The 13,909-nt window shown below is 39.8% G+C and overlaps 1 protein-coding gene across 3 annotated transcripts in view; it reads left to right on the forward strand.

Moving 5' to 3' along the window:
• The window catches only part of pcsk5b (proprotein convertase subtilisin/kexin type 5b), a 54,695-nt gene extending 41,013 nt beyond the window's left edge, over nt 1-13,682 (forward strand). For 2 of the 3 annotated variants that reach the window (XM_028577433.1, XM_028577436.1), the window contains 9 exons: nt 194-330; nt 970-1,101; nt 1,457-1,559; nt 3,990-4,183; nt 6,362-6,446; nt 10,506-10,609; nt 10,727-10,865; nt 11,400-11,515; nt 13,096-13,682. In XM_028577433.1, coding sequence (XP_028433234.1) covers nt 194-330; nt 970-1,101; nt 1,457-1,559; nt 3,990-4,183; nt 6,362-6,446; nt 10,506-10,609; nt 10,727-10,865; nt 11,400-11,515; nt 13,096-13,211 — 1,126 coding nt within the window. In that variant the 3' untranslated portion in view covers nt 13,212-13,682. The remainder of the gene's footprint in view (nt 1-193; nt 331-969; nt 1,102-1,456; nt 1,560-3,989; nt 4,184-6,361; nt 6,447-10,505; nt 10,610-10,726; nt 10,866-11,399; nt 11,516-13,095) is intronic. The other variant, XM_028577434.1, reaches the window with a different exon arrangement.
• The last annotated feature ends 227 nt before the right edge of the window (nt 13,683-13,909 follow it).

The following is a 13,909-nucleotide window of genomic DNA, read 5'->3' on the forward strand; positions in this document are numbered from 1 at the left end:
CATGTTCACCTCAAATAAACCACAGTCCTTTACTGTTACTCCACAGTTCATTAGAGACTGTGATTGTACTTGGTTAAGTGGTTACAAAAAGACTGGTATTTGCTGTCCTTAAGTTGTTGTGTGTGTGTGTGTGTGTGTGTGTGTGTGTGTGTGTGTGTGTGTGTGTGTGTGTGTGTGTGGTCTTCATGTGCAGGTTGTTTGATCACTCCATGGAGGGCTTTAAGAACTGGGAGTTTATGACCACCCACTGCTGGGGAGAGAAGGCAGCAGGCGACTGGGTCCTAGAGATCTATGATTCACCTTCTCAACTCCGCAGCCAGAAAGTACCTGGTATGACAGTGTTGCTAATTTATTTAATAAAAAAAGAATCCTACATAACCATATCATTTGAATTTTTTTGTTTAAATTTGATTTAATTTACAGAGAGAAATAGAAGACACAGGAGAAAGTTTTGTCTGGACTGAGTGAAGGACCAGCAGGAGCACACATGTTGCTCTGGAGGCAGTGAACTTAACTACTCAAATGACCCACTAATTTAACAACATAATAAAGCCTCAACAGGAGAGTAGCAGTTGCTTAAAAGCTGTTACGTTGATCACTAAAATCCCATTTAACTTGTGCCTTGTCTTCTCATGTGTATCATTAAGAGTTTAATGTAATATAATCTACTTATGGTAGCTGAAAATACCTGAAAATATAAAATGACCTACTGTCCCAGTTAACATGTTTTGAACAGAAGAAAAAAAATCTGTTTTTTGTCGACCATAATGTAAACTCTATGTATCAAATATACAAATTAAAGATATAAAGGATATTCATCTGCTCGCCATCAGGACAGACCGAAGTGGATCTGTGCCTAAGACAGGGACTATGGGCGGAAATTTGCAATTTGCTACAACCTGGCACCTTTTTGTGCACTGTCCCTGTACAAATAAATAAATTACAATTATAATGCTTCGGTTTCTTCAGGCAAGCTGAAGGAGTGGTCACTGGTGCTGTATGGCACCTCTGTGCACCCATACTCGCCTCTGCGCAGCGATAAGCCCCGCTCCACAGACATGCTGACGCCCACCGATGAGGAGTTCACAGAGGAGTACAACGGTAAGTGATAAATCCTGAGCCGACAGGCAGGTTTGCCACAGCAGCATTGCAAAGTATCATAATTCTTTGGCAGCTGCTATTTTTACTGTCCTGTCGCAATAATAGTAAGTTGTACTGACACATAAGGAATAAGGGTATCATTAAAGGGTGCAATACCATGAATATAATAAATACATAAAATCAGTTAATATTGTCAAAGTTATTAGACTGTAAAACCTATTCTTACGGTTATCACCTCTTCTTTATAGAGTGTGGTCTAGACCTATCTGTAAAGAGTCTCGAGATAACTCTTGTTATGATTTGATATTATAAATTGGATTGAATTCTTTACACTGTTACTTCTTTGTGTCTCCAGGCCCCTGTGACTCTGAATGCAATGAGAATGGCTGTGAAGGCCCTGGACCCCATCACTGCATCAACTGCCTCCACTATTTCCTCAAGTTCAAGAACAACACCAGGTCAGAATGCTCAAGAAATCATTATTAAGTAGAATATTGTTCTTGTGTTGGAGAACATAAAAGCAAAAATATATTGACTGTACTTGGGACTAGTGGGAAATGATTTTGTTTTTTAATCTTTTTTTAAACGGATCAAAAAAGGCAAAAGTTGTCTCTCTTATAACCAAAACTGCCTGAAGTACTTCACAACTTACTTTACAGCACATATTGTACATATTTTAGCTTATGGATATCTGCAAATAAACTCCCGCACACTATCCTGGTCCACCACAGAAACGGAGATAGACAGTGAGCGGAAGTTTGTTTGCAACTTTTGACCTACTTATCTCTCTCTGACGCACCTGTCTAATGAAATAGACCGTGATAGTGCAAAATATTCTTCTGTTCTGAGCTTATGGATAGCAAAACATAGGTGGTATTATTACATTTGGGAATATAATTCCACTCAGTGTCACTATCCTTTCAGACTTTTATAGACAGTTTATGAGATTGTCAAAATATACATGAAGATGTAAACATAATTGTTGTTCTGAATTCAGAAAGTCACATTCTGATTATGTAGCACATAATCTCTTTGTACTCATCAGTGCCCATAACTTGCTGTGGATCATTAGGAAATTCCCTTTGCCACCATTTAAGGCCACAGGTCAATGCTTGCCCCTGCTATTTGGTGAGCTTAATGTGAATAAGGTTCAGAAACAGCGCAGGTGGTGACCTGATTAATTTGACTGTCAGAAATGCTGTTTCCTGTCGATCATTTCATGTTCATTCGCTCCTTTCCCCCCTTTAAGTGCGTGCGTGCACATCTGTGTGCGCCCATACGATCCAATTAGGATCAAAGTCTATTGTAATTGCCTTTGTGTAGCACGTAGTCTCTGCACTAATAAAAGGCAGACCGTTGCAGGTGCATGAGAATGTAAGTGCTGCCTTATCATTAGCCCACTTCTAGAGGTGTCCTGCCCTTTTCTGCCACCACAGGAGGCAAATGATGAATGATGATTGGGGGAGTGGTGGGAGGAAGGAATAGGGATGGTGGTGGTGTTTAATGTTTAGGTAATTACATCCCTCCATATGTGTTTGATGTTCTAGACTCACCAAACGTATGTGGGTCTTTGAAACTTAGGAGGGTTTTTTGCACCTCTGTGAGCACGTGTGTACATTGTATACATAGATGTAGCCAGAATTTTAGAATTTAGAAGTTCAATGAGTCTCCAGATAATTTGGAAGTTTTGTGTATGTGTATATTAATCTGTTTCATGCATTTGTAATGTAGAAATATATATCAGTGTGCTTTATTGGCATGAAAGGTAACCAACATTTTGGGTGTACTCACGTCTGGTTTTATGTCCACCAATAGTGAATCACAGCCCCTGTGGTTGTCTGACCACTTGTGTTTCTTGCCCTGTTGATGCAAATGTTGCTATGTCCACAGATCTTAGTAATACGTTTGGTGACCAAAACACAATATTATTATTTACTTTATTTCAGACATGTAAACAATGGTCCATATTACAAAAAAGAAAAAAAAACAACAACATTTATCTCCTGGATAGGCTCATAAGCCAGTGAGTCCAAATACCAGAGGAGTATTGCACAGAGCTTAGTCCAGGATTTGTCCTCACAATCCTATCTGTTGGGAATGATGGCCAATAATACAAATATAAGAGTTACGTTGAAAAAAAAACAACAACTTAAGATTCTCCTTTTTAAATTTCTTTTACCACATTTTCCTGTCTTCACTCACAACTGCTTGCCCTGACAGTGTGGTCAGGAAAATGCTGTTTAAAGTTTTTCTCACATTTAGTGCAAGTCCTTGTTTGTAGGCGGTACATTAAAGTGTTTTTAAAATCTGTATTGGTTAAATAATCATTTCAGTGTAGCAGAGAAATAGTATTGAAGCTGGAAGAAAAACGCATGGCAGAGTATACCTGCACATGTGGATTATTTGTTTCACACATGCAATATGTGTTTCTTGGCAGAAAACTCTGTTGCGTGTGTGTGTGTGTGCTCCTGACGATTTTGGTGAGATTTTCCCCCTTAGGAAGGGAGGGTGAAATGAGGGGGGTGACGGAGGGCTGTGGAGTTATCCAACAGATGTTGCACCTGTTCACCATATAGCACACGCTTAGCCCCTCTAGTCTCTCTACACAAAATATAATGCCTAAATACCCTGTAACAACAGGCATATGTTTTTTATTTTACATTTTGAGCCTGTTAACATTATACTGAGCTTTGTGATGGAGGTTGTTAATCGTGCAACAATGAGGTCGATTAGGTCTTTATTTGGTCTCTACAGTCAGCGTAAACTACAACCTGAATATGTCTGTAAGAAATCCAAATTGTTCTTTCTTTGTCTTCCATTCTTGCCTTTTTTATGCTCCGTTTCACCCTGTGTCCCTCCTTTCTCATCCTTCAATCACCTCTCTCCAGGATGTGTGTGTCGGAGTGCCCCAGTGGCTTTTTCCGTGATGATAGGAAGCGCTGCAAGAAGTGCTCCTCGTTGTGTGAGACCTGCGTTGGTAGCCGTGGCGACCAGTGCACCACATGCAGGACTGGTTTCCACCTCAACGAGGGCTCCAACACGTGTGTCGCCAACTGTGGCGACGGCTTCTACCTCGACCATGGTACGTTTTACTCCTGGCCAAACTGGCCTCACAATGTACAAACTCTTAACTAACGAGTGCACACATGAAAGCACACCATGCAGTCAAGAACTAGTTTCATTGTTCTTTGGTCCCACCTTGGGGGTTTTATAAGCTTCTTCTGACTTTAATAGTGTTTTGTACTTTGCATCTGTTTTCTTATAGTTCAACAAATTACATTTAAATGTAACAAAACTTGCATGGGTAGGCCACAGCAAAATGCCTCCAACAATGCAAAATCAACCTTATCTGTGATTGCTACATGCCCACACACGGTCAATGATTTGTCTTTCCAAGTTCATTGTTACTTTCCTGCACATTGGTCGAATTCTCAAAGTGTGAAGTTCATAAGATTGAAGAATAGCTGAATATTTTGTTCTCAGTGGGGAAGGTAATCCACAAAATACCACCATCAGTGCTGGAAACAAACTGGATTTGTGTGTGACCTGCATCACAAAAAAATGATGCTGTTGTATCCTTGACGCATTGTCTAGCCAGGTGTTTATTTTTACACATTTGCTGAACCGAACAGTACTGAAAAGTTTGGGCTAGTAAGCAGATTCTTTCACCAGTTTAAAGTGGAATAGATGCATGATAATTATGTATGGATTATGTTTACGAGAAGTCAGCTTGTTTTCGGGTTTATAATAGAGTAGGGCAGTGGAGTTAACGTGCAGTATGTTCTGTATGTATATACTTACTGGTTTGTCTTATGTTCAAGATGTATGCCAGCCTGGATGAAAGTAAAGCAGGAATGAGAGACTGAAACTATGTATATCTTATAATTATGTCTATATATTGGTTTGCAGCCAAGACAATGTAAGTCCTGGCAGCTCTGAGATTCTCTGGCAGCAGATGTGATGTGATCTACTGATCCAAGCTTAATCATAACATTTCAACAGGCCAAGATGTAGTGGATACTTTTTTTGTTTGAAATGTTGGCACTGCTGAGTGTTGTGTTAAATAAGCTATCTAGAGTTTATTTTCTTCTCATCAGTCTGACAGCAAGCTGAGGTGAATTCCTGCCTTCGTCAATACATGGACACTTTCATGTAATGATTTCACTACTGGTATACTACTGCTATTTGACTTTTGTGTAAAAAAAAAAAAAGTTAAAATCTATGTAAGCACAGTTTCTTACAACCTCACAAACCCACAAAAGACATTTCGACCAGGATTGCAACTAATGGTTATTTTCCTGATTTATAAATCTGTTTCTTATTTTGTGCTTTATCATTTAGTGTGAAAAATGTCATAAAATTATGAAAATGCCCATCACAATTTCCCAGAGCCAAAGGTGGCATCTTCAGGTTAGCTTGTTTTGTTTAACCAACTGTCTAAAATCCAAAGATATTCAACATACTGTGATATAAAACCGAGAAAAGCAGAGAAATATTCACATTTGAGAAGCGGGAACAAGATGTTTGGAATTTCTGAAACGACAAATAATTGATCAAAACTATTGATGATTGACTAATCTGTTCAACAATTTGAGCACCAATTTTGACCTCCACTTCTCATTAAAGACAATGTAAAAGTGCATTTTCTTCTCATGGAAATTAGTCCGTGACCTGTTCATATCCATCCTCCACCCAGGTGGGTGGAGATTCCTGAAAATCTAACCAACAATCCTCAGTTACTCTCAGTCTCCTCCTCCTCACCATATGACTTCCCAAACCAAACCGCAATGGTTGTCATACTAAGCAAACATGTTTGAAAATGTAGAAGTTTCCGTTTTGATTAATAGTCATAGTCTACTCAATGGTTTCCTAGAAATAATAAAACACAAGTTAATTCACAGATCTTTTTGGCAATCTTCATCGCTGCTGAAGGAGGAAGTGTCCATGTGCATTGTGTCAAAGCATGTCATTGCCTTTTGTCTATCTTTTGAAATATTCATCTACATTCCTATCCTTCCTCACCAACACTTCAGTCTTCTTTTTTTATCCCTGCAGCTTTAGCTTTTTGACATTTCAGTTGTTCTCCATGCCTTTTGTCCTCCTGTTTTGTTTATCTGCTCTTTCTACTTATTCTCTCTCCTTTTCGCACTTCCTCGCCCATTATCCTCCTCTTCATCATTGTCTTTTTCCTCTGCTCCCTTTCTTAATTTCAAATGCAGCCAGACTTCTGCATATGACAGGGTCACCCTATGTCTTTCAGATTCCAACATTTGCAGGAGATGTCCAGAGAACTGTAAGAAGTGCACCACCTCCAATATCTGCACGGAATGTAAACCTGGAACGAGGTAAGCTGGTGGTCACACTAAGCAGTGCCTGAGTCACGAATTAAAGCACTGATCATTTTAGTGTCTTGGCAGGAAGTGATTTCAGTCTTGCTGTGTCTTGTGATTATACACCTTATAACTTAGTGTTAACATTTTGACCAAAGTAACGGTATAAAAATGACTGCATTTCCTTTTAACTGCCACAGAAACAGTTTGAGGATTTGACTGAACACTATTTTGCAGCAACGTTGGATAGTGGCTCTATTTTAACTACTTAACCACTTCTCACACATTAGTTACAAGAGAGCGACACACACTCATTTGTGGGCACTCCTGGGCGTGCCCATTGACATATATATATATATATATATATATATATATATATATATATATATATATATATATATATATATATATATATATATATATATATATATATATATATATGGACCAATAGACCCCGGGCTCTGGACGGAGACCAGTGAAGGCTATTAGAAGCACTTTTCCGGTGATCTCTTCCTTTACTGCGCAGCCTCCAACTGACAGAGACAACGTAAATGTGACGTGAGCAACGTGTCTGAAAGTTGTAAGTCTTCTGGTAGCTGTGCCAAGAGAAATATCAAACATTCCCAATCTTACAGAGACTGAGAGTGTAGGTATATGTAAGGAGATAACATGGACACAGGCTAATTATTGCTAACTAACATGCTAGTTAACATTCGTAATTAAACCTAAACAGCTATTGTAAGTCGAAACTGCCTGCGAGCTTCTCCTGTACTATACGGTAATTCTTCTACTGTGCGACAGTAAGTCACTTGATTATGACACAATCGTTAGCCTATTTTTACAAAAACGTCTGCTACGGAGCCATAACGTGAGGTACAAGGTAATTGAGCCTTTTATACATTGTCGTGTTTCTTTAGAATTAAACAATGGACAAATAGTCTTTAAACGTGGAGGACTACAGATGGAAAGTAGCATAATGCTAAATCTGGTGCAGCCATCTTTTTAATGTAACTGCACATTGTCCTGTTAAATAAACTAAACTAAAAAAAAAAAAAAAAAAAAAAAAAAAACGCTTCGAATGTAAAGTTATTCGCAGTCAAGTGACGTAAAAAAAAAAAAGGCGGTCAGTGGAATGCTAACAGGAGGTGATACCTTTGTAGCAACAAAATGGCGCCATCGGAGGTTTGAGTTCTGAAGCGAAGCTTACCCCCTTGGGCGTGCCTAGCCTACTCCTGGTTGCTTGGCAACAGTAAACAGAAATTCTCCGGTGCTACCTTCAAGCTCGTCTTAAAAGTCACTTCAGAGGTATTAAGTCAAGTCACAAGAACGATGTTTTTGGATTTAAAAGTAGTTATTTCTCGATATAAGTAACAAAAACAAAATATATGAGATATCAGATGTACACAGCAATACAGTGTCCTGAAGCGCTTCCGCCATCTTGAATGATTTTCTTTGACTGGAGCAACCAACGTACATACGTCACGCTGCCCTCACGCTGCCCTCACGCTGCCTCACTCCGATTGGCAGTCGCTTTGTCGCATCGCTCAGCATTTGCATAATATAGACTTCTTGTCTGTTTCGGCCCCGCCTTGCCCGTGGCAGCGGCAAGCTCGTCGCTTGTCGCTGGCAAACGGCCACTCCCATTGAAAATGAATGGCAACCTGTCGCTTTGTCGCTGTCTCTTGTATCTAATGTGACTGTAGGGTAAGGTCTGCTTAAATGGAAGTGCTTTTTGGATAAAACCCCCTCACTTCACACCTTTCTGACATTAGACATAGGGGGGGGGCTGTGTTTACTTTTGCAACTTTCCACAACTGCCCATTAGTTTCTTAATGTTAATTGTCTGCATTTACACATTGCTTTTATCCAAAGCACTTTACAATTTGCCTCTCATGATAGCAGCGAGCTACCAGCCAAGGTGCTGGCCTAACAATCGGAGGCAACTTGGGGTTCTGTGTCTTGCTCAAGGACACTTCAACATGTGAACAGGAGGAGCTGGGGATCAAACCTGCTGAGTCACAGCCGCCCTTAAAGTGCTCATATTATGCTTTTTGTATTATATCTTTTTGTGCATGTTATAGGTTTACAAACCGCTCCAAACAGCTCAGTTGTAGTCCAGCCTTTACTTCCGTGATGAACGTGCGTCACTTTGTAACGCACGTTATAATGCTCGCTTAGCTGCTAGCATGGAACAACCTCATGCTCTGCAACTGACAAGCTAGCAGTACTTATTGTGCATGTGCGACTCCCAACAAAGATGGTACAGAAGTGAGATGCCTCACTCTGTAGCTAAAACAGAGAGCTCAACACACAGGGTGAAAAGGGGAGCTGCAGCTGTGTGAAATACCACAAATATATTTTTTCTATAATAATAATAATAATAATAATAATAATAATAATATATTTTTATTGTTTTCTGAAAATGAAACCACATAAACCTATTCTGGTACAACCTCTAAATACAATTATGAACCTGAAAATGAGCATAATATAAGCACTTTAATGTTCCCCATGTATATGAACAGTTTGGTTCATATGCAATTCACCTACATATAATATGGTTTAAAATATTGATAAATTATATTAAAATATGTAAATATTTAAATGTTTAGCAAAATGGTGGCCATGTGACTATGGGGCGCTTCAATATAATTGTGAAGCTGCTGCTACCAGACCTGCTAGTATTAATCACAGCTTGTTCATTTGAAGATCTACCATTACAGATAGTCCTCTGTCATACGTACAAAGAGCCACGGTTTTGTCTTTTTGCATTCATTTGGCTTGAATGTCAGTGTTGTGGTTTCAGAATAAAAACCTATTGTCCACTCTAATGCTGGAATAGGTTGCTAATTTAGACCAGCATATTGTGTTACACTGGTTTGGGTTCGCAGCATGAACCAGAAAACCAGGGCTTCCCAACTGTTTCCTACGTGGGACCCAAATTGAGTAAACGGTTTCACCCTGTGACCCAGGCTTATTAAAGCCCACATATACTCATGTCATGCGGAGACCAACAAGAAGTGGAGCTGTTGCCCATTTTAGGTTGTGGTCATCACTTTGAAGAACCTTTTGATCTAAGCCATTTAGTTAACCACGCAGACATGTTGCAGTTCATTTTCTGTCCACTTCCACAGTAGCCTCTTTAAACCGCCCCAACTACACTTGACCTGACAAAGGATAAGGGCGCTTCAAAGTGCTGGAATTCCACATAGGTCATGAAGGAAACACTTGTGAAGTGCTTAAAACATATTGCGGTCTTGAACCCAGCTTTAAGTGTTCAGTGTAGCCAGAGGTGGAGGTGGGGACACTTGTAAGCCATAATCTCCTCTGAATGCAAGCGTGACCACAGAAAGACACATGCTCTCACTCTCTCACACACACACACACACACACACACACACACACACACACACACACACACACACACACACACACACACACACACACACACACACACACACACACACACACACACACACACACAGTCTCCCATTCAGTACACCGTTCATAGTCAGTTAGGAGCCGAGGAGGAAGAGAGGACCAGACAAGATTGTTTCTGGGAAACGTTAGCTAACCCAGACCAGCTGTTTTTCAGTTTAGCGTGGCAAGCTCACCAACCTGTCCTCAATGTGACTTCACAGAACTGACTTTATAACCTCCAAACCTACTTCCTAACTGACCTCAACCACTACATCTGGTACTTGCTAAATCTCTTCAAAACAACAACAAATTTCCTTTAACTACTAAATCTAGAAGGCCTTATATTCCTGTACATCAGTGCAAAAGTGAACTAGGCCTGCAGCTGATGTGTACACCCACATGATATCACTGGTGCAGCAGTTGTTTTCTCATTCTTCCTAAATATTTGCCCAGAAAGAAAATTGCTCAGTAGCAGCTGGCTTTTAACAGGCAATCTTTAACTGATTTGCAGTTTTGAAACGCAACAGACATTTTACTTTTCTGAAACTCACCTGTGAACTCACCTTAAAGGAAATTAGTTATATTTACTTACTTTTTCCCCTGGTATTTACTGTAATGGTATGGTTGTGTATCTTTTTCTGTTTCACTTTCTAGTCTTCAAGGAAACAAGTGTCAGATGACATGTGACCCAGGGACTTATTACAACGGCCACAGAAGGACTTGTGAAACCTGTCATCTGGCATGTGCTACATGTGCAGGTAGGAAGTCATAATATTTATTAGAATACCATTTATTACGTAGGTCAGTGTGTTCTTTTGTTCTTTAGCAGACATTGTTTGTCATCTGATTTAAGTGTGTGTCTATGTGTTTTTAAGGCATAGGTATAGAGGCGTGCACAAAGTGTGCAGAAGGCTACTTACTTGAGGACTGGCGGTGTGTTTTAACATGCAGCTCTGGCTACTACCTGTCAGAGCAGACCTCAGACAATGGGCAGGTGCAGAGGTCCTGTAAAAAGTAAGTCAGCACACCTGCCAACACCTCGACAACACAGTGAACTTGTAGATCTCCAGTCTACAAAGATAGACAAGGAAATACATTGATTTAAAGCCGATAGTATTTTGTTTTGTGCCGAGGTTGATCATATAAGTGTAACTACAATGTATAGTTTAATTTTTATTTTACAAATGGTTTTCTCTCTTTGCAGTTATTTACGTAAAATCGGATATGTATGTAACTAGCTCAGACATGCTAAAAATAACACATGTAATACTGCAGCAAAAAGATTCTAAGTATATTTAAAGTTTCATATAGCACAAATGTTTGTGAGTGAGTACTGTGTTGAAAGGATGTTTGGATTTGTTTTTGGAAATATGAAAGGAAAGCTCTACTGTGACAAATCTTTGAAGAAACTTGAAATCACTTTAAAGGCAAAACTAGTGAAAGACAGCTGAATATCCATAAAGGCCAGTTCTAACTTGCAAGAGGATATGTGAGCACACTATAGTGCTGCGTAGACTGGTATCTAATTCTTCATACAACCATCGACAGGTGTGACCATAGCTGCTACGAGTGCTCAGGGCCCGGTGAAAGGAACTGCAGCAGCTGTGTCAGTGGTTACAATCTGGAGGCAGGAGCTTGTGTGGTCAGCACCATCTGCAAAGATGGTGAGTTGTCAGCTTTCTCATCTACAAGATGGCCTCAATGTGTTTATTTTATACTTTTCGCACTGCCTCTCACAGGCAGTGTATAGTTATAATGCATCCTAGTATCGTCCAGAGTGAAAATTCTGTGAAGGCTTAAACCAGCTAGAGCATTGAATTGGACAGAGTCACAATGGAAAAAAAAAAAAAGCTTTATAATGCAATTGATTCACAACATTATTTCTTGCTAAATGTTTGCAAAAGTACAGAAATTGTGGTCTTAACAATCCCAGCTAATTAAAGAGCCAAATGCCTCAGAGGTTTGGATTTACATCTCAACTCTCCCTGGGACTATTTTGTATCTCCAGATGAATTAAATTGTGTTATATCCCACAGGGTATAACAAATGAGAGCAGAAGGTAGCTCAGTTAAGATTTATCTGTGGTTTTCTTTTTAATTTTAATTTCTTTATACTAACTTCTTGAATCAAACTGCCTCAGAGCAGGAAGGCGGCCTGTCCTTGCTTTTGCCTATCGTGGTCTTTGTTTAAAGGTCTCATTCATGTTTGCATATTACTAATTTAAAATCTCTCTGGGATTATAGACTCACACATTCTTTTCGTTTTATTTGAACATAAACTCACTCTTTTCCTGGTTGTTTTTACTGTGCTATGTCACACTGCATAGGCTGAAAGGTTTCTTAAAGCATCTACTTACATTTTTCTTATTTTTCCTGCTCCTCTACAATAATTTTTTGATTTTTACTTGCTCTTTACTTGCATTTTCTTTCTTTCATTGCTGTGTGCTTTATGGTCTAGTCTTTTCTGGATTTTGCATGTTTGGTTTACTAATATTTTGTGTAAATATTCCTGTTTCTCACTAACTGGCTGAGGTGATGGTGTGATTATGAGGCTTCAACTGCAGTGTGTGATTTGCTGCTCTAGCCACGACCTTCTAGTTAAAATGAACCCTTGGCCAAAAAGTCTTCCAGCTTGTGATGAGATAAAGCTCTGAGGAGAAAAATGTTTTCACTGTGTGTGATCTTTCTGTTGATGAGTACCTTACTTAAAGTGCACCCTCAGTCTGTTTCCAACCTTCCTAAACCAAAGCTCAAACGTGGCCTGTACATTTAAATGCTGTTGATAAATTAAATCATTTGCTTACACTTTTTACAGACTGGTGGTCCACTTTAAGTTTTCTGTGATACACCAAGTTGTGAATTTCAAAAATCTTCAATTTGCTAATTGTGTGATGTTTTTTTTCTCTTTCTCTCTCTCTCTCTGTCGGTTTACTCCCAAATCCCTTTTTTTGTTTCTTCCTCTCTCCCGACATGGATCCAATCACTCCACTGGACAACAATAATTTTCCACCTCGATGAACATCACCTGTGATTGGATCAAAAAAAACTCTTCCTGTCACCTGAACTCTCTTTTGGCCAATTACATGGCTCTATCTGCCATTCAACCATTTCTTATGATTATTGTGTGTGTGTGTGTGTGTGTGTGTGTGTGTGTGTGTGTGTGTGTTTGTGTGTGTATGTGTGTTTTCCCCCCATCCCATCCTTCCAAACTCCCCTTGTATCTCTTCTTCCTGGTCTGTGGAAAGCAAATGAAGAATCTTGGGCAGAAGGCAGTTTCTGTGTGCTTGTTAAAAAGAACAATCTTTGCCAGAGGAAAGTGCTGCAGCAACTGTGCTGCAGAACGTGCTCGCAAAAGGGCTGACGGGACGTACTCGCTGGGCGTTAAGGGAGCGCGGGGAGGATGTGGGGGCACATGGGTCACCCCTCCTTCTTGAACCCCCCCTGCCCACTCATTCACAGTCACATAATTTATAAGAAAATCTGTGCCTCTTAAAGGGACTGCATCGGAGGTGCGATGACAGGACTACAACAAACCTACCTTTTTTCTGTACTGGGACACACACACGTCGTCAGGGTGTAAAATGACTGGGACTTATTTCAAGAACAAACGAACAAATGAAAACAAACAAAAGAATAAAAGTGTCGGCATTTTGTGACCAAAGCATCGATGCCAAAATAATTGAACCTTCTTTTTTTTTGTTGCCAGTGTAGGAAGTATATCTTAAAACAGGAGCCACTGAGCCTGTGAATCTCTGAATACGTCTGTGTGCATTTTTATTTTGGCTCCTCTTCCTCCTCTCTTTCCAGTTAACAATAAACAGATGGAAAGTGACTATACAGTAGGAAAGGCCCTGGTTTTTCTGCCTGTAAATATACGTCAAAGGAAAAAAAAAAGCTCACTCAGTTATGTGAAAATAATGTCTGTCTGGGCTGACTTTGGCTGTGTAGGGAAGAAAAAAAACGCACACAGATGCACACACACACACACACACACACACACACACACACACACACACACACACACACACACACACACACACACACACACACACACACACA

Source organism: Perca flavescens, chromosome 5 (assembly GCF_004354835.1).
Source record: "Perca flavescens isolate YP-PL-M2 chromosome 5, PFLA_1.0, whole genome shotgun sequence".
NCBI lineage: Eukaryota > Metazoa > Chordata > Actinopteri > Perciformes > Percidae > Perca > Perca flavescens.